The sequence below is a fragment of the Heterocephalus glaber genome, unplaced genomic scaffold, assembly GCF_053883595.1.
Source record: "Heterocephalus glaber isolate CG9 unplaced genomic scaffold, H.glaber_assembly_v1.0 deba00001195, whole genome shotgun sequence".
Classification (NCBI taxonomy): Eukaryota; Metazoa; Chordata; class Mammalia; order Rodentia; family Bathyergidae; genus Heterocephalus; species Heterocephalus glaber.
Genome location: NW_028258212.1, coordinates 1,485,569 through 1,506,191, shown reverse-complemented (window position 1 = coordinate 1,506,191; position 20,623 = coordinate 1,485,569). Strand labels below are relative to the sequence as shown.

At 40.1% G+C, this 20,623-nt stretch overlaps 1 protein-coding gene across 6 annotated transcripts; it reads left to right on the top strand.

The window, feature by feature from the left end:
• The first annotated feature begins 287 nt into the window (after window positions 1-287).
• On the top strand, window positions 288-20,038 carry Znf248 (zinc finger protein 248). 6 transcript variants are annotated; one of them, XM_087210762.1, is made up of 6 exons: window positions 288-1,626; window positions 2,091-2,140; window positions 2,238-2,279; window positions 10,097-10,223; window positions 10,499-10,594; window positions 15,895-20,038. In XM_087210762.1, exons 3-6 carry the CDS (start codon window positions 2,265-2,267, stop codon window positions 17,382-17,384), a joined length of 1,728 nt encoding a protein of 575 aa, XP_087066888.1. In that variant the 5' UTR covers window positions 288-1,626; window positions 2,091-2,140; window positions 2,238-2,264; the 3' UTR covers window positions 17,385-20,038. The 6 variants fall into 6 exon arrangements, with proteins under 6 accessions (XP_087066888.1, XP_012924471.2, XP_087066889.1 ...); XM_013069017.3 differs by having other exon boundaries at window positions 2,040-2,140; XM_087210763.1 differs by lacking the exon at window positions 2,091-2,140.
• The last annotated feature ends 585 nt before the right edge of the window (window positions 20,039-20,623 follow it).

The window sequence follows — 20,623 nt, the reverse complement described above, 5'->3', positions numbered from 1 at the left end:
GGATCGAACTCGAGTCCTTGCGCTTGCGCAGCAGGCAGCGAAACCACTGAACTAAATCCTCGGTCCGCATACTCCAATTTTTTAAAAGTTAATTTTATTGGTACATTTTAGGTATACAACGCACTCCAATGTTACTTGATGACCACCAGGTGTTCCAAGTTCTGGAAAACTAAGGAAAGATTACTCACTAGGGGGTGGGTGGGGGAACCAGTATTTTTCCCTTTGTCTCCTTTTCCCTGGAGTACTTCACTATGGTAGTCAAGATCACAGCACTTTAAAGTTCAGTAATTTAAAAATGTTTTATTAAGTTACAACGCTGGGCAAAAGGGGGCGGGGCAAACGGCAATTCTGCAAAATAAACTTAATTTCAAATAAGGTGGTGTAAGTCATTACCATTGCTAGAATAATGTGCACAGAAGAGAACGTCCTAGGTGAAGTACCGTTGGTTGCCAGGGATGAGAAGATGCTTTCGTTAAGAGCTTGTCGCATATAAATTTTCCTTTATTATTTTGAAACAAGGTCTCACTAAGCTGCCCAGGCATCGCTGGCTCTTCTCTTCCTATTAAACACTACATTATTAATACTTGTCTTTTTCCTAATTCTGGAGAATAACCAACCACGCTGGCCGCATAATATTCTAGCTGAAGTCAGTTGAATACTCCACGTTCCCGAAGTACATCTGAGCCCGGCTGGTCTCCTGCTCGGAGGTGCAGGGGTGACCGAAGCAGCAGCTCCGCACCCCAAAGGAGGTAGCCCCTCTCCGGGTGTCTCCAGGGCAGGGCAGGGTCCGAGCCCGGTGCCCGCAAGCAGCGCTTCCGTGCACCCCTGGGACTCTCGCGCCCGCGCCGAACTCCGTGCCGTGGGGACCACCGCCCCCGCCCCTTCGCGCATGCGCACACCGCCTCACTGCACGTCCGCCGCGGCCCCAGGTCCCTCGTGGAAAAGCACGCCCGCCCTCCGGGTTCGCACTGTGAGGGAGCGGCGGGTGAGCCAGGCGGGAGGGCGAGCGGGGCTGGGTCTAGGGCCTTCGAGCTGGGGGCGGAAAGGGCAGAGCGGCGGGGCAGGCCCGTGGAGAGAGAGGCGTCAGCAGAGCCCGGAACGGCCTCGGGCCGAACTCTGCCGGGAGAAGCCTCGGGTCCGCGCGTGGACGCCAGCTCCCGGGCTCGGGAGTCCGCGCGCACCCAGCCCTGCGGAGCTGCGGCGCTGTTGTGCGGGCACGAGAGGAGAGTGTGTGTGCGCGGGACCGGAGGGTGGGGCGGTCAGGCGCGAGAGGGCGCGCCGTGCGTGACGTGCGCGTGACGTCACGTGTGGGCCTGTGCGACCGCAAGGGGACAGGGCTGTGGGCGGCGCGGCTGGGCGTGAATGGGATACTCAGAGCCCGCGGCCTGGCGGAGCCTCGGCGACCCCGTACCATGCGGCCTTCGGACGCTCTCGCCATCACCAGCTATCCTGAGCACGCTCGCTTCTCGCTCCCTCGGTTGCGGCGGCTGCGTCTCCTGCGTGCGCGACGCTCCGGGCGGGTCCTAGGCAGGCCGCCGGCGCTTTGACCGCCCCCGGGCCGCGGCGTCCGTGAGGAGCTGGCGCCGACCCCGCTGTGACACCGCTTCGAAGCCAGCGAGGAGCGAGGTGAGCCGGGCCCGGGGGCGCGGTCCCGGTCCTCGCGGGCCCTTCTTCCTCCACCGGCCGCTCCTCGCTTAGATTAAAAAGTCAGTCTTGAGGTGCCTGGTTCCCATCGCGCAAATTAGGAGACTTGATCAAAGTTAGCCTGATTAGAAAAGCCTTTTGAGAAACTGCAAGCAAGTTCGGACAAATATCTCATAAACTTTATCTTGTTTTAAACACTGCTGTCCCTTTTTATAGAGGTTTCTTGGAGCATTCGGCCTCAAGGGATTAATGGTGTTAGCACATTAATATGGCCTGAGCTTTTGTTTTTCTTCATTACAACAGCAGTTTTGACAAATCCACAGTATTTACTCCTATAGAGTACTGTTACTTGTTAAGCTCATCTTTTTTATGTTTTTAATTTTTCTGTGTCACAGAACCTAAATTGCTAATAAATCAATAAGAAACAAATGTTTACATTCCCTCAGTGAAAAGTATCATGTCTAAGCTCAACATATATCGGAGCCAGCATGGACACGTAAGTATCTTGTGTGTGGAACTGTGTAGGCAGGTGAATCCAGGAGCTGCATGGCAGGCCACATCTGTCCTGACATCCATCCTTCCTTCTCTCTCAGCTCTCCTTCCTCCACTAAGAGCGGAAAATGAGCAAATCACAGGTAAGTTGTTTACTTCCACTTTATAAGGATTGGTATTTTTAAGTGGGAAGGAAAAATAGGCAAACTAGTCTAGGTGCTCAGCAGCAGATGACGAAGAAAAGTGGTATATATACAGAATTTAACTATAAAGAACAAAATTTTGTCATTTGCAGGAAAATACATAGATCTGGAGAGCATCATGTTGTGCAAACTAAGCCAGTCTCAGAAAGACAAATAATAGGGCTGGGGATTTAGCTCAGTGGTTCCGATGCCTGCCACGCAAGCACAAGGTCCCAAGTTCGATCCCCGGTACCAAAAAAAAAAAAAAGACAAATAATGAACGTTCTCCCTAACACTGAATCTGAAACAGGCATGGTGGCACATGCCTGTAATCCTAGCATTGGTAAGGCTGAGACAGGAGGATCACTGAGTTTGAGGCCAGCCTGAGTTACATAGTGAGACCCTGCCTCAAAAGAAAAAAAAGATAAAATTAGAAGGGCCGCTATTAATAAACGAGAGAAAGGGAATCAAGAGGAGGGGAGTGTAAGGGCAGGTAAAAAGGATATGTTCAAAATATGTGCATTGAACCCCCCAAATGTGAAACTAGGGGGGCTGCTGGCTAAGGGAATGATGGAGGTGAGGGGCCAGGGGTGAACATGATCAGTGTGTTGGGTGCCTGTAGAAATTTGCCAAAATGAAACTTAGTAATCCGTAGAGCCAGTATGCACTAATAAAAAGAGATGTGAAACCAATACAAAACAAAACAAATTTGAAAGTATTTGGCAAATTAGATATAGGATTTGTAATTTTATAGGGTTATCCAAGTTATTGTAAAAATTTCTCTGGTCTTCCTAATAACAGCCCTGAAATAAATGCACATATCCTCTATAGTCATTTCTAGGCAGAAACAGAGTCAGAAGAGATGAAGCTTTGAGGTTTAAGTAGACTGTACTCGGATGGTCCCACTTGACCCAGGAATAAGACCTGGAAGATGTGGAGGAATGGAGGGACAATAAGTCTTTAAAACCCTTCTGAATGTATCAGCTTGTTTATGCTTCTAGGTAGAATTGCAGGCAGTTCTGGATTATGTTTCTACATTTCAACCTGGTAAATACAGCCTTATCGCATCACCTCCACTCACCTGAATCAGTTCTAGAAAAGGCCACCAAATCATGATCAAAGCCAGTGGAGTTTTGCTTCATTCCATCATTCAGTGGCGTTTGATAGTATTGAGCATGGTCTTTGTTTTGAAAATCTGTTTGACACGGGTTCTGAGCTATGTTCCTAACTCTGATTTCCTGTCTAGCCCTCGTAAAATGACTTTTTCTTTTGCCCCATACATTGTTTATACCTGGGTTTCCATTCTTGGTCCACTACCCTTCTGCTTTACTGAGAGAGTTCATGTGTGTGTTTGTTTTTTTCCCTTAAATTCTTTTATTGGCACATTTTAGGTATACAATACATTTACATTTATCATTGGGTGCTTGTACCTGTACATGATGTATCTTGGTTCTTACTTTTTTTCCCCACTACGTGTGCACCCTTCACCCCCTCCACCTCGTGTTTTTTTAAATAAAATGTTTTTGAATTATTAATATACTGTGTTAACATGTTTAAGAAGGCAAATGATTTTTTTTTTAAATCTCTACAAATGAGGGTGGAAAAAGTAATACAAAAGATGCAAAAATTTGCACTCTGCATTCTTGCTTCTCCTTCTGGGCAGGTTGCTATTAATCCTCCAGAGATATTTTCACTGAACGTGAAAGATATTCTTAGAGTTACTTTTTCTGGGACAACAGGCATATATTGGGACAGCCCCAAAGTGGAGTGTATGGTCACTCCAAATACCCAATAGGGTATTTAGGTTTTTAATAGTTTCTTATCTATCCTTGCAGCGTCTCTTTATCTAGTTTAAACATGAGTGTGTATTCTTATATGTCCCCTCCCTTTAAGAGGGAATCCATTGTCCTTAGTACTTCTTCAACTTAGATGCACCTGTGCATCCCTGGCATTGTGTTAACATGCAGATTCTGATTTAGTGTAGATGGAGCGCTGGCCTCTGAGTCTAATAAGCTCCCAAATGAAGTCAGATCTGCTCAAGGGACCACTTACTGAGAAAAGAATCCTATACATTGTTTTCTGTTCTTTTTTCAATGTAACAGCACATCTCAGAAGTTTCTGTGACAGAACACAGATCTTTGTTAAAATTGCATGGTAATTCATGTAGGTATCTGAGTTATATCCAACCTTTAGCTGTTGCAAATCTTGTTAGAATGAACAACCTTGTACACACACATGCACATCAGGTTATTCATGTTCTATACATTCATGAATGTACCAGATAGGTTTATCACATGAATTCGCAGAAGTTGATGGATTTTAGTGGATGTGCATGAGAGTGTTTCTCCACAGCTTCTCCCACAGAATATTTGGTTCAACTTTATAGCATTTGGAGGCATAGTTAGAAAGTCCTTACTTCATGATGATAAATTCTCTGCTTATGTATACCCTTATGCATTTTATATTTAAATCTCTAATTCATTTAGAGTTTACCTTGGTATGCAAGAACTTCACAGTTAAATTGTAATAACATCATTCCACACACGACTTCCTTGTGTGCTGTTACTAACTTTGCTTTTTCTGTATTTTAAACCCTAGGAGAATCTTGAATAATACAGCTTTAGAGAGTTCATAGGCTTTGTAATTGCTTAGGTGTTGCCCTTTCCTGTGTTTGTCCTGCCTTCTAGCGGTTTCATACTTTCTGTGACCATTTGCCTTCAGTCCAAAGAACTTCTCTTTTACTTTTTCTTCTTCTGCCAGTCTTGTGGTGAGAAATTTTCTCAGCATTTTTTGTTTGAAGACGTCTATATCTTCTTTTTTGAAAGGATATTTTCACTAAATACAGAATTCTGGATTGGACTTTTTTTTTTCTTTTCTCCTTTAATGCTTTAAAGACACCATCCCAATGTCATCTGAGTCTGTTTTTATTTTGAGAAGTCAATTTTAAGCCTTTCTCCTTGAAAACAATTGGTCTTTTTCCTCTGGCTGCCTATGAGATTTTCTTTTTTTTTCATTTCCAGGAGTTGATACTTGATACAACTTGGTTTGGTTTTCTTTGTACATATTTATACTGTATTTCTGAGGGGGTTTTATTTTTTTTTCATTAATTTTAAAATTTTATTTTATTCCATTTCCCCCTCGTGTCCCCTCCCCTCCCTATGTCCAAAACTTTGTTTCCATTTTTTTCCTTCTGTTTTCATTTTTTTTCTTGTTACTTCCTTCCTTTCTCCCTCCCTCCTCCCTTGTTCCCCTTCCCATTTGAATACTTTCTTCCCATTTCCCAACATCCATTATACATCTCAGTTCTTATTTCCACATTGTTTGTCACACCAGAGAAACAAGGCAGTATTTATAAACATAGGTGTCCAATTTATTTCACTTAAGGAGTATGATCTCAAGGTCCATCCATTTAGCTATAAATGTCTGAAGCTCATCATTCTTATGGCAGAGTAGTACTCCATTATATAAAAAAAACACATCTTTATGCATTCATCAGTTGATGGGCTTTTGGGCTGTTTCCTAGATTTAGCTATTACAAACTGCTGCTATAAACATGGGTGCGCATATATTTGCTGTGGTACGATGTTTTTAATTCTTTCAAGAAGATACCAAGAAAAGGTGTAACTGGGTCAAAAGAAGCCTCTAGTTTTAGTTCTTTGAGAAGTCTCCACACTGATTTCCACAGTGGTTGCACCAGTCTACACTCCCACCAGCAGTGGAGAAGGGTTCCTTTTTCCCCACAGCCCCTCTAGCATTTGTTGTTGGTTGATTTCTTGATAGCAGCCATTCTTCCTTGAGTTACATGGAATCTCAACATTGTTTTAATTTGCGTCTCTCAAATGATCAGTGATGTTGAACATTTTTTCATGTATTTGCCATTTCTAGTTCTTCATCTGAGAAGTATCTTTATTTCAGATGCCTATTTTTGCATTGGGTCTTTCAATTTGGAGGGGATTGTTTGTTTTGGTTTTTTTTTAGTTCTTTATATATTCTAGACAATAGTCCTTTATCTGCGTAGCTGGTAAAAATTTTTCCCACTCTGTGAATTGTCTCTTCACTCTGTTGGTGGTTTCTCTTGCTGTGCAAAAACTTTTTAATAAGATGAGGTCCCAGTTGTTGATTCTTTGTAGTAGTTCTCATGTGGTCTCCATTTTGTTCGTGAAGTCTTTGCCTACTCCTGTGTCCTCAAGCATTCTACCTATTCTCTTTTCCAGCAGATTTAGTGTGTCTGTTTGATATTTAGATCTTTGATCTGTTTTGATTTTAGGTTAGTGTATGGTGAAAGATATGGGGTCTAGTTTCAATCTTTGGCATGTGGAAAGCCAGTTTTTCCAGCCTTTCTTCCAGTAAAGGTGTTTGGCTCCTTTGTCAAAGATAAGGTGGTTGAGTATGTCTGGAGTTGTTTCTGCATCCTGTAGTCTGTTTCATTGATCCTCAGGTCTGTTCTTTTGCCAGTACCATGCTGGTGTTTTGCTTTTTTTTAATCACCATAGCTTTGTAGTATAATTTATTATTTTTTTGTAGTATAATTTAAATTCAGGGATTGTGATAGCCTCTGCTTTGCCTTTGTTGCCCCGAATTGCCTTTGATATTCTAGGTCTCTAATTCTGTGAGACATGCTGTTTGGATTTTGATTGGGATTGAATTGACTGTATAACAATTTTGGAAGTTTGGCCATTTTCACTATATTGATTCCTCATATCCAACAACAAGGGATATCTTTCCATTTTCTGATATCCCCTTCAGTCTCCTTTTTCAGAATACTGTAGTATTCAACGTAGAGGACTTTTACTTTCTTTGTTAGATTGATTCCTAGGTATTTCATTTTTTTGGATGCTATTGTGAAAGAGATCGTTTCTCTAATTTCTATCTCCGTGAGTCTGTTATTTGTATTCAGGAAGGCTATTGACTTTTGAGTGTTGACTTTGAATCCAGTGTGCCATTGAATTTGGTTATCAAATTTAAAAGTCTTTTGGGGGTTTTTTATGTAGAGTATCGTGTCATCCACAAATGATAATTTAACTTCTTCCTTTCTTATCCTTATTCCTTTTATCTTTTTTTCTTATCTAATTGCTCTGGCTAAGGTTTCCAGAACTATATTGAACAAGAGTGGTGACAGTGGACATCCTTGTCTTGTTCTTGATTTTAGAGTGAAAGCTTTCAGTTTTTGTCCATTTAATATGATGTTGGCTGTTGCTTTGTCATAGATGGCTTTTATCAGATTTCTGTAGGGTTTTTATCGTGAAAAAGTGTTGGACCTTGTCAAACTCTTTTTCTGCATCTATTGAAAGGATCATACAGTTTTTGTCCTTGGCTCTGTTAATATATTACATTTATTGATTTATGTATGTTGAACCATCCCTGCATCCCTGGGATGAATCCAACTTGGTCATGGTAAATAACCTTCTTGATGATTTGCTGCATTCTATTTACCAGGGGTTTTGATTTTGAAGTGTGATGTCTTTTATAAGTTTGGGAAAATTCTTAGCCATTTATTTTTTCAGTACTTTCCTTCTGGGATTATTTTACTCTGGTGTCTGCTGCTCTAACCCTTTACCAAATGGCACATTCTAGCCTTCTCCCTTTGCTTGTCTGTAACCTTCCACTTTGATAGAGAAGTCTGCTACCGTTGTCCACCTTATGTTTACCTAATTGTTCATTTTTAGTATATATGTATAAGTAATTTTAGAGTTGTTAACCTGTAGGCTCTTGGTTCCTTCTAGTGTTTGTTGATTTTGCGTGTGTGTGTGTGTGTGTGTGTGTATTTCCTTTTCTTTCTTTTTTTTTTTTTTTGTGGCTCAGGATTAAATCCAAGCCTTTATGTATGGTGGACAAGCACTCTATCACTGAGCTACATCTCATGCTCCTGTTTGTTGATCATAAATTAAGTTGTTGGAAACTTTCACATGCAGGTTTTAGTATAGATCCAAGTTTATAAATGAGTAAATACCTAGAGTGTGAAATTGGTGGATTTTGTGGTATGACTTACAATTTAGTTTAGCTTTCACAACTGCTCAACTGTTCCAAAATTCTGTATCATTTCACATTCTTCTATTTTAAAAACTTTTTTTTTTGCAATATTGGTGATTGAATCCAGGGCCTTCACACTGAGGTACATCTTCAGCCCTTTATTTTTATTCAGAGATAAACAATCTCGCTAAGGTATTCAGGCTGTGCTCAAACTTGTGATCCTTCTGCCTCTGCCTCATAGTGTAGTGGGATTATAGGCATGTACTATTACAAGTTCTTTCATTTCTTTCAATTTTGCCTTATGTATTTTGACAGTCTTTTTGGTTAGATGCATATGATTTCAGATTGCATCTTTCTATAATCTGGCTTCAAATCCATCTAGTGAGCTCTAATTTCAGATATTGTATTTTGTAACTGTGCTATGCCCATTTTGTGTGTGTGTGTGTGTGTTTGTGTGTTTATGTACATAAGAGGTTCCTGAGATCACCCCAGGCTCAGAGACTCCCTAGGGTAATTCAGCAGATGGTCACACATAAGAGTATAAAAGAATACAAAGCAAAATCAGTGAGATACTAAGATTCTTCTCCCTGTGGAGTCTTACAAAACATGCTTAAGTCCTCCACCAATGATGAGACAACACATGTGAGGTGTGTACCAGGGAAGCTTGATGGACACTTGTTGCCCAAAGTTTTTATCGGGCACCTGCCTCGCAAGCACAAGGTCCTGAGTTCCATTCCCCAGCACCCCCCAAAAAGTTTTTATCAGGGGCTAGTCACATAGGTACTGTCTGCCTACTGTGTACCAAAATTCTAGGCTCCTGAAAGGAATGTACATACTCAGCATAACCAAACTGTTTGCACAAACAGCTCAGGTGTGGTAGGCTGCTCTTATCAGGGAATGACAAGGTATGTGCCCTCCTGAAATCCACACCTTCGGATCCCCTGCAGCATACCTTTCAGAGGTCGACCGTCAGGCTTGCTTCCTACACAACACAAATGCCGTATAGCTGGTGAACATTTTCCGAAATTATTTTGTTCATATTTTCCTCTTGAATCATAGTTCAGTTTCAGGTTCTTGTTAATCCAGTACTTGGGCCACTCATGGCTGTGCTTTTATTGTCTTTTTTCTTGGTTCCCATTTCACATAACATGAAATTTTTTACTGGATGGCAAATACTGTGTTTTTAGTTGTTTTGTTTTGAGACAAGGTCTTGCTATATAGTCCACTCTGGCCTTGAACTTATGGCAGTCTTGTCACAGCCTCCTGAATACTGGGATTATAGGTGTGCACCACCATGCCTGGCTGAATACTGTGCTTAAAAACAAACAAAAATTCATAGTGACCCCAGAAGATGATCTCTTCAAGCAGAGAAGATTGATCTTTTTCTCTGTTAACTTTAACCAGTCATGGGTTTCCCTTGATCAGGGCCTGCACCGTGTTCATTTTAATCCAATTATTTATCTTAATGACTGCAAATTTTACTTCCTCATGAAAGTTACCTGATAACACTTTTGCTTCTACAGTGCTCACTTACTAAATGATCATGTGAGTGTGTCCTGGTCAGCCATAAGCACTTCCAAACAAACCGTGCTTTCGTTGTATCACTGTGTGTAGCAACTATGACAGATCCAGACCCTCAGTGGAAATTCAGTTTGTATTAAGATTTTTGTATTGTTTTACATACTGTAGCACAAAAGGAACAATTCCATTTGTCTTTTTTCAGTAAACTCTAGAAACATTAGTTCTGTTGAAGCTCTTCTATGTCTAATTCTGACCTCTTCACATAGAAAAGGGACATTCTCTTTCAGGAGCAAGTGTCATTCAAGGATGTGTGTGTGGACTTTACTAAGGAAGAGTGGTGTCTGCTGGACCCCACTCAGAAGATACTATACAGGGATGTGATCCTGGAAAATTACAGTAACCTTGTCTCAGTAGGTAAGAATTGTTTTTTTAATGTGGCTAATCATCACATGCAGTTTTAGTTCCTGAAAGTGAATGCCCTTAACTTTTCTGATTGAAAGCCTGAGATTCAAGGCTCTGAGATGACAGATCCCTTGTGGCTATTACAGAGTGTGTTCTTGCCTCCTAAGGGATTGGTTTATTCAGGTATCTTTGAGCAGCTCTTGAAACTGTACTTTTCTTTCCCTTGAGTTTTTCAGTGTTTGGAAAGAAGAGCTGTTTACCCCACTCTTGTTATTTTCTCTTGCCAGGGTATTGTATTGCTAAGCCAGAAGTGATCTTCAAGATAGAGCAAGGGGAGGAGCCCTGGATATTGGAGAAGGGATTCCCAAACCACTATAACCCAGGTGGGTTACTGGGGCCACAGGCAGTGAAAGCAAGAGGAAATCGTAGGTAATTGGTTTAGGGTTTGTCACCTTTGGGATAGTTTTCAGAAACTTCAGTTTTTAGCCATAGATGTTTGGAAATGACCAAGAACATGTGGCCTACATCCTGTTCATTCTGTTAACCCTTTTTCCTCTGGTACTGTGGGTTGAGCCCAAGGCCTTAAAGCCAGAGCTGTTATTTCCCCAGCTCTTTTTTGTTTGTTTTTGGTGAAAGGATCTTGCTGAGTTGCCAGATTTGCTCAGGCTGGCTCTGGCTTGAAATCCTCCTTCCTCAGCCTCCCAGAGTGCTGGGATTACAGGCATGTGCCACCACGCTTGATTGTCCTGTTACCTTAGTCACTCGCACTCATAAATGCTTTTCTTTCTTTGACACTTTAGAGTGACTTGTACCCACAATCTAAAGTCAGTTGGCCTTATCCTAGATATTTTTCCTTCTTAGATTTTCTTTATCTTTCAAAATTGTTCACCTTCTGTTTTCTTAGAATACCTTTTGTTACCTGCCATATACACTATAAATTCATGTGCTGCTTCCATAAATCCATTTAACAAATATATGAGGATGAATAGTCATGGTGGCCCAGATATGTTTTAAGTAATGAACAGAATAATGTCTCTGGTATCATGGAATGTATATGACATTGAGCAACAAACACAGGCATATATGTATCTATTTATGTATATGTGCGCATGTGTACCTGCAGACACACTCTTGGGTGATGAAAAGTATTGTAAAGAATTTAATATGAGGAAAGGTAAGTGCATGAGAGAATGTCCTTTAGCCATGGGGTCAGAGAAGACTTTTTTTTTTTGGTACTGGGGATCGAACTGGGGACCTTGCGCTTGCAAGGCAGGCGACAGAACCACTGAGCTAAATCCCCGGCCCCAGAGAAGACTTTTTGATGAGGTCCACATTAGACACAAACCTTTGACAAAGTGAGTGTGAGGTGTGTGGATCAAGAGTACTCTAGGAACAGAGCACATTGAGGGTCAGATCTCTCAGGCAGATGTGTTCTTAGACTGAGCAGTGTTAGGGAGACAGGTGAGGCCAGAAGTTACTGGGCATGGAGGAAGCTGCTTGGTGGTAATGGAAGTAGCAGCAGCATGGGACATGGTAGATACAGTAATTTTATTTTGAGGGATATGATTAGAAACCCCCCCCCCTTTTTGGGTAAATATCAGATTCAGTCATCAGATCTGATTTATAGTTTAAAAGGATATCTGTGACTTCTCTGTGGTAACTGTACTCTATTGGGTGGACCTGACCAAAGAAAGAATAGAAATTAGGAGAGGGTATTGGTTCTGACTGCAGAGGTCCTGAGAAGATGTAGGTTTGTACAGATGCTTGAATATCGGCCCATGAGGAATTGCTGTTGAATAAAGAGTATGGGGAGAGATGCTGCGCAAGTGCAAGGACCCAAGTTCAATCCCCGGTACCAAAAAATATATATATATAGGGAGAGAAAGGGTCAAGAATAGTCCAATGATTTGTCTCAAGTAGTTGGATAAATTAGGTGCCATTTCTGAGATAGAGAAAATTATAGAGGAGACATGATAGGATGGTAGATTTAGTATTGGACAGAGGTTGTAGATAAGTGTTAGGATCTAATCTTGTATTGGCTGGGAGGTTAGATATGTCTAAGTATGGAATTCGTGACTGAGGCCAGAATAAGACACATCCCTTGGAAAGGCTGCAGCCTCAGGAGCTGTTAAAGATACAGGGATAGACTTTGTAAAAGGCCAGATAGTAGCCAGATGAGGTGGCACTTTTTTTTTTTTTTTTGGTACCATCGAACTCAGAACCCTGCACTTGCGAGGCAGGCAGCAGAACCACTGAGCTAAATCCCCAGCCCTGGCACATCTTTGATCCTAGCAATTCTGAACACTGAAGCAAGAGGATCACAAATTCAAGGACACCCTGGGCGACTTAGTGAGACTGTCTAAAAAAGGGCTGGGGATGTAGCTCAGTGCTAGAGTACTTACTTAATAAGTGTGAGGCCCAGGGTTCAATCTGCAGTACTGCAAAAAGGAAAAAAAACTAGAGAGTAAATGCATTAGGCCTCTTGGGCCACATGTGGTCCTCATTGCTGCTGTTGATACTCTGTTTACTTATTTTTTCCCCTCTTCCTCCCTGTTCTCTTCTCCTCCCACCTCCCTACTATCTCTTCCACCTTTTCCCTTTAAAAACATGAAAGATAGTCTTAGTGGCAGGGCCATTGCCTATGGTCATAGTTTGTCACCCTTTTGTAGAGCCTGGTTGTATCTAGGTCAGAGTAGTCCTGGGATAGTACTACTTTTTATAAGAGTTAAATCCATGTAGTAGAAGAGATTGAGAAAGAACAACTTGAACTACACAGAAGCCAGCAATCCCATTTCCCAGGAGTCAGAGTGCCTGCTGTGGTTCCTATACAAACCTGATATCACCTCTTACTAGCCTCATAATACTCTAGTTACATGTCTTTCAAAACTGCCCACATTTCTTCATATTCTTTCTCTTCACAGATAATGCTTAGAAGCAAAGATGCATCTGTGTTCCTTCATTCCTGATTATCTGTAATTCTTAACTGGTTGTTTTTTTGGTTTGTTTTGGGATCCATTGTTTGTTTGTTTTTTTTCCAATACCGGGAATCAAACGCAAGACGTTGTGCTTTCCAGGCAGGTGCGGTGCCACTGAGCTAAATCCCTGGCTTTTTTGATTGTTTTAAAGCATTCAATTTATCTCTCACTGACCTGACAGAGTTATCTGTAAAACGAAATGAAAGTCTCCTTTCATTGACTGTTGTAATGTGGTTCTCTTCTACCTGTCTTACATTTGTTTTTTCTACTCTCCATAATTTATACTCACTTCATATTCTCCTATATCTTAAATTGTGTTTATACATGCTTTCTCTTACCTAGAATTTACTTTGCTTTTTTGCAGATAATTAATACTGAATATGTAAAGTGTTTGCACATTACATAGTGGTACATGGTAGTGCCTTGTAATTTTAATTGTTTTAAATTAGAGCAGTGGGGCCGGGGATTTAGCTTAGTGGTTTCGCCACCTGCGGCGCAAGCACAAGGATCTGAGTTCGATTCCTGGTACAAAAAAAAAAACCCAACTTATGTTCCATGTAAATTAGAGCAATATTTTACTGTTAATAATCTATATTTTATGACTGTAATCCACTGGTGGCTATAAGCCCCATAGTCAGATGATCATATGGCTATTGCTTAGAGTTTCTTTCCCCACTGAGATTTCATTCTTTCAAAAAGGACCACTTTTACTTTTCCTAATTCTGACATTTTAGTAGAGTATTTATTGCCTGTGGAGCCAAGATTAGGAGAAACTCTTTCATCCATTCAAAAAATATTCTGTAGTACTCTTCCTAAATGCACATTCCCATATTTTGCCCTGAAACTACAACTCATTAGATAGAGGTTGGAAATAATCTATATATACATTGCTTTTTAAGAATCACTACTGTATTTTCACCTCAGAAGAAGAGGGAAATGAGACTAGTCATATGTGCCATGATCTAAACTGTGGTCACAGTAGGCTTAGCATTGAACAAGGGCTTTGTTTTATGTTAGTTACATGAACAATAACTACTAAATGACAGAACACATGAAGTCTTGGAATGGTAGGGCTATTATATTTTTGGCTTTTATTCTTTTACTGTTATTATCATTGTTGCTTTTTTAATTAAAGAAAGTAGTATTTCACTGAAGGAGGTCCAAGTTCCCAGGAAAACCAAGGCTAGAATGGTTCTAGTTGAGTGCAAGGTATGTTGTTAGTGAGAAATTTAGAAGAGTTTGATAACTAGCTGTAGCTATATAGATATTTGTAATGGATTTATGAAATATTGAACACTTTAATGTGAATCAGTTGGTGTATTTTTTTAATATGAATATATATAAGTATAAAGTATTTTTTGTTTGTTTCAATTTGGTTTTGCCGGGATGACAACTTCTATCTGTTGGTCTTTGGAGCAGTAGACTCAGGGATTCCCTGCCATAGTTGTGTGTGTGTGTGTGTGTGTGTGTGTGTGTGTGTGTGTGTGTGTGTTTACTGAACCCAGGGCTTCATACTTAACTCTGCCACTGAGCTACATCCCCACTCCTTTTTTGTTTTGAGACAGGGTCTTGCTAAGTTGCTAGGCTGGCCTCAAACTTGGAATCCTTGTGCTTCAGCCTCACGAGTAGCTAGGATTATAGATCTGTGCCACAACACCCAGCAAATGTGATTAACGTTGCTGCAGGATAGCAACAGTGAAGAATAGCCAGAAATTTTTGTGATAAAGTGTACTGAAGGTCTGAGTACATATACAGAAAAAATGATTCTTACAGGTCCCAAATGTAAATAAAAGCCAGAGATGAGGCTAAATTTTAAAACATAAAACCTAGTTATAAAATAAAAACCTAGAAATAAGCAAACTTAAAATATCTAGGTATAGGAGTAGACATGCACAGTAGTAGTATAATAAGCTGTATGCAGATAAGGGTATAAACCATACTCTTCCTCTGTCAAACTGAATTCTTCCTCAGTTTCATTTTTCTAACACTGTTTATTTAAAAACAACTCATCTAATTCTCTGTGAATTTCCTGTTCTTTGAATGAACAACTCCAAACTTCATCCCTGTTCATTATGTCTGTTGGAGTTCATTTAACCTCCAGCATCCTTTTCCACGGCATTTTAGAAAAATCAACCTTGTCAGTAAAATTGAATTAGATCCTCGGCTATCAGAGTATTCTTTTGAACCTGGAGAAATTGGTGTTTACAGAACTTAATTTGGTGTTGATGTGCAAAATAGAAATCATGCTTGGTTAGGGGTGGGAGTCTACACCCATGTTCCATGCCTAAAGGGTCAAGACTATATTCTATCTCTGCCCACCAGAGATCATTCTCTGAAACCCCTGGGCTGCTTGTCTTCACCTTCCCTTTGTCTCTTTTAGGTTCACCTTATTGTCTTCAAGTTTCCCTATTTTTTATTCAGTTATTCTATTGTCTGTGTTGTGTATTTGATTTCTCTTTCTTCATATCCACTTTTGAAGATTATATTTATGTAGTATTGAGTGTCATTGCCAGCTTCAGCTCCTTACTTCCACAACAGTATGTTTGTGTTTTCCATTCAAACTGGAGGGAAAAAGAAATAGATTCAGTTCGCTCCAGGAAACCTAGTCTGACAAAGGAATTGACAATAGTAAAGGGTATTTGTATAAAGTCAGAATTCACCAGAAAGCATTAATATTCATAAGATGTGGTTATTTTGTTCATTTCTAGAAAGGAAATGGAAAGCTGATGACCTATTAGAGAGCAGCCAGGAAAATCAAGGTGAACATTTTTGGCAGCTCATATTCACCAGCAACAAAACAGTAAGTGTGGAAAATGGTGACAGAGTTCGGAAAATTTTCAGTCTGGACACAAACACAATTTCCTCAAGAAATTTTCCCTTCAAAGTATGTGACTCATGTGAAATAAGTTTGAAAAATATTTCAGGCTTAATTATTAATAAAAACTATTCCAAAAAGAAGTCTGATGACTTTAATATATGTGAGAAATTACTCTTTGATATTAGGCATGAAAAAATTCCTACTGGAAGGAAATCTTACAGATACGATCAAAAAAGGAATGTCTTCAGTCATCAGGATTTCACTCAACCAAATTTTTATGAACCCTTTGAATATAATGAAAACAGACCAGGCTTCCATGAGAAAACAACCTTTTTTACAAATCAGAAGTCCCAAGTAGAGGAAACACTCTGTAGATACGCCAGATGTGGAAGAGTGTTCAACAGTTTAAAGCTTGATATATCTCAGAGAACTTTTTTGGATATGGAGCCACATGAATGCAGTATCTGTGGGAAAGCCTTTTATATGGACTTAAAAATTGGACATCAGAGAGCTATTACAGGGGTCAGTCCTTATGAATACAATGAATATGGGGAAATCTGTGACAACTCAACTTTCATTACCCATCAGGGAGCTTACACAAGGAAGATTCCCCAAGAATATAAAGTGAATGACAAAATGTGGGGAAAGTCAACCCTCTTTAAACATCAGATAGTACACTCAGGGGAAAAACCGTATGAGTACCATGAAAATGGGAATAATTTCAGCAAGAAGGCACATCTAACCCAATCTCGGAGAGGTCACTCAGGAGAAAAAACCTTTGAATGTGGTGAATGTGGCAAAACTTTCTGGGAGAAGTCAAACCTCACCCAGCATCAGAGAACACACACAGGAGAGAAGCCCTATGAATGCTCTGAATGTGGGAAAGCCTTCTGCCAGAAACCACACCTTACCAACCATCAGCGAACACATACAGGAGAGAAACCCTATGCCTGTAAGCAGTGTGGAAAAATGTTCTGTGTGAAGTCAAACCTCACTGAACACCAGAGGACACACACGGGAGAGAAACCCTATGAGTGTAGTGCATGTGGGAAATCCTTCTGCCATAGATCAGCCCTGACTGTCCATCAGAGGACACACACAGGGGAGAAGCCCTTTATATGTAATGAATGTGGGAAGTCCTTTTGTGTGAAGTCAAACCTCATTGTACATCAAAGAACTCACACAGGGGAGAAACCCTATAAGTGTAATGAATGTGGGAAGACCTTCTGTGAAAAATCAGCTCTTACTAAACATCAGAGAACTCACACAGGTGAGAAGCCCTATGAATGTAATGCATGTGGGAAGACCTTTAGTCAGAGGTCAGTACTCACTAAACATCAGAGAATACACACAAGGGTGAAAGCGCTTCCTACATCCTGAGTGTTAAGAAGGCTTCAAACACCTGTCAGATTTACTGTACAGTATTTAAAATGAGAGCAAAAGCCAAAGAATGCCACAAAGTATTAGAAAGTGACATCTCATTTAAATATGTGAAAGCTTTCAAGAAAAATAACTTTTTGGAAAATTTGTACTGAAGTTATTCATTTAAGTAATATTGTAAAAAAATCTTTCAAAATTTGTTACGTCATCTGCCAGATGTGATACAAAAATTGTATTTTATATATATATATATATGGCAGTATATATTATATACATATATATATTAGGCAATATTCATTTTACCCATATTCTCAGTGGAATCTGAAGCTTAAAACAATTGAATAACAGTAACGTTAAACATATATGTGAAGAGGCCCTGATGTTTGTAGGCCTCAAGTGAGTATGCTAATGTAACAGAAATTTGGGGGCTGGGGATTTAGCTCAGTGGTTCCACTGCCTGCCTCGCAGACACAAGGTCCCAAGTTTGATCCCTGGTATCAAAAAAAAGAAAAGAAATTTGGGGTATACTTGATTGGTATGCTGGAGCCCATGAACCCTTAGTTTAGTAACTTATGATGTATATTAATATTTTGCACCTAAATCCCACCAGTGTCTCTGTTCTTAGGATTATGTATGTGTGTACATATATATGAATGTGTCTATATTTGTACATGTATGTAAATATATTTGTTCATATATACCTACATATACAGTGATATCTTCATATCATCTCATACTGACTTACAAGTACTGCTGATTGTTAAGTTTTCAGGAATATTGTAAGCCAATTGTTAAATATCGTCATTATTTTAAAATGTATAAATTTAGAGTTATATTCAAAAGGTAATATTCATCACTTCCTAATAGTTTCACTATATTTCACTGTTATCTTGTGGTTTAGATTACTTAAATTAGTGAGAATACTCTAATGATCGCGTGCTACTGCATGTATCTTCCCAACACCATATGCTGGTAGCTTCACCTTAATCAGAATATTTATACTGTGGAAATTGGAAAACTCTGTATTTCAAGATTTTTCTTTTCTTAGAGAACTGTTATCACATATTGACAAGCATACCTATTTGTATATATGAAAAGATACTTGGCATATTTAAAGTATAAACCACACACCCACTTTTTTTATTTCCTGAAAAAATAAATGACTATGGCCGTTATTACTGAACTGTCTCTTCAGTAAAGCCAAAAGATGTTTTTGTGAGGTTTTTAACTACCTCTCAACCAGTGCAATTCTAAATGCTACCAGTCTCTATATAGGTTGGCCAGTATATGTTTTAAGTGAAGTACTGTTTTTACAAAGAACCATGTCACCTACTTTTGCCTGTTTCCTGGCATATCTGAATATGGCCAGTATTATCAAACTTCCCCTTTGGTGAAGAAGTTAAACAGAATTTTTCTGAGTTTTTTCATCTGTCTCTGGGTCAGTCATACAAATGCTGTTAATAAGAATGATGTTTACACAATTATGCAAAGGTTAACATCAGTTATGAACAGTTATACTGGACTCTACAAATGAAAAATGGTGTTATGTAATGAGATGCCTCTTTCATATTCTGGCATCTCACTGTGGCTCATTTCAGGCATGATTTCGGTAACCTTAGTTCTGTGTAGCTCAGGAAATCTGTGCTTGTACTTAGAAAATAGTGTTATCTTGTGTCTCTTCCTCTCTTGTCCTGTTCCTGTGTTCTCTGGGAACACATTGGTAAGGGTTCCAAGAGGCTCTGCGCACCTGCTGCTTCCTTGCTGAGCTGTCCTGTTTGTCCATCTTACCCTAGATGACTTGAGGGTAGATCCAGGGGGAACATGTGAGCAATGAGTTGTTTTGGGATAGATACTCTGCAGTACTTCTGGGAAAGATGTCAGTTATAAAGTAATGATAGGAGATCTGAAAGGCATGAGAAGAATCCTCTTAACAGGACTTTCTCATGTCTGTGTGACATGGATGATAGTTTGTGGCCCTGTTGAACACCACCCTGAAGAGGACAGTGCACAAGGTAGGAGAAGTGGGCCCTGACGTGATGTCACTGAGCTACTCAATTCCACCAGCTCTCTTCTGGGACCTTGTATTACCGGTGATAATAACTTTCTTACTTATTCTTTGGACTTTCTGATACTTAGACCTGAAGGCATTCCAGCTGATCTATAGGAATACTTTCTAAGTGTTGATGTTATGTACAGTGGTTGTAGGGGAAAACTGTTTATTTCCACAGGTTGATACAGGGATGGATGTTTGTATAGGGCCTATACAGTAGGAAAAAAAGAAAAAACTAAATAGATTTTACTGGCAGACTTAACTACCATGGTGTGGTCCAGAAACAAATAATTGAAACACCTAGAATATAGTGTCTGCAGGAAGGCATTTCAATTCTGAGTCCTCAGGACAAAGATGGAAACAGAGCCCTGTGAGAGCTGCTGTCATCAAGATTTTGTCACTCCCAGAACTGTCCACCAAATTGCTAATGCCTCCCTGTGAAGATCCCAAGCAGATGCATTTCAGGTGAGCCCAGGTGGGCACAGTGAAGGGTGGAGGGAGACTGGGTGGAAAAAATGTAAAGTAAACAGCATGGTGTTTTTAATTTCTGTAAATTCCTCTAAAAGGCTCAGTATGAGAAATAAAGTTATTACATTAGGTGAAAGCTATGTCTCTGTTGTCATACTTCCATAGTAGCATAAGTAAATTCCCTGTGGAACCAAGCCTTGTACCAAGTACACTGTCCTTAGGGAGATACGTGAAGCAAGCATTTAAGTTGCATTATTCAAATATCTCTTTGTGAAGTTCCTTGTTTATGAAATAAGCAGTCCTGCCTTCTTCCAAGTAAACAGCTGAGTATCTGATCAGGGCACCATATTGATTTGATGTGGCATTATGACCATGTACTCAGACATGTTGTGGCTATTACAATTCTCCTTGATGCAGCTTTCAGCATTTCCTAATAGTAGAACCTGTCCTGATCACAAAGTAGACATTTACCCAGTATGTTTCTTCCTGGCCTGCATTGGTGTGAATACAGGAGTAGTCATTTGTTCCCCACAAACCAAGAAGAACCTAACCTCAAGTACTCTTACTGGGAAATTACCATGCCAGGAGACATATCAAGAAAATGCACTGAGAAAAGAAAAGAAAAAATGCACTGTGTGTGCACGTGCGTGGTTGTGTGTGTGTGTGTGTGTGTGTGTGTGTGTGTTTTGAGACTCTCACTGTGTAATCTAGGCCAGCCTTG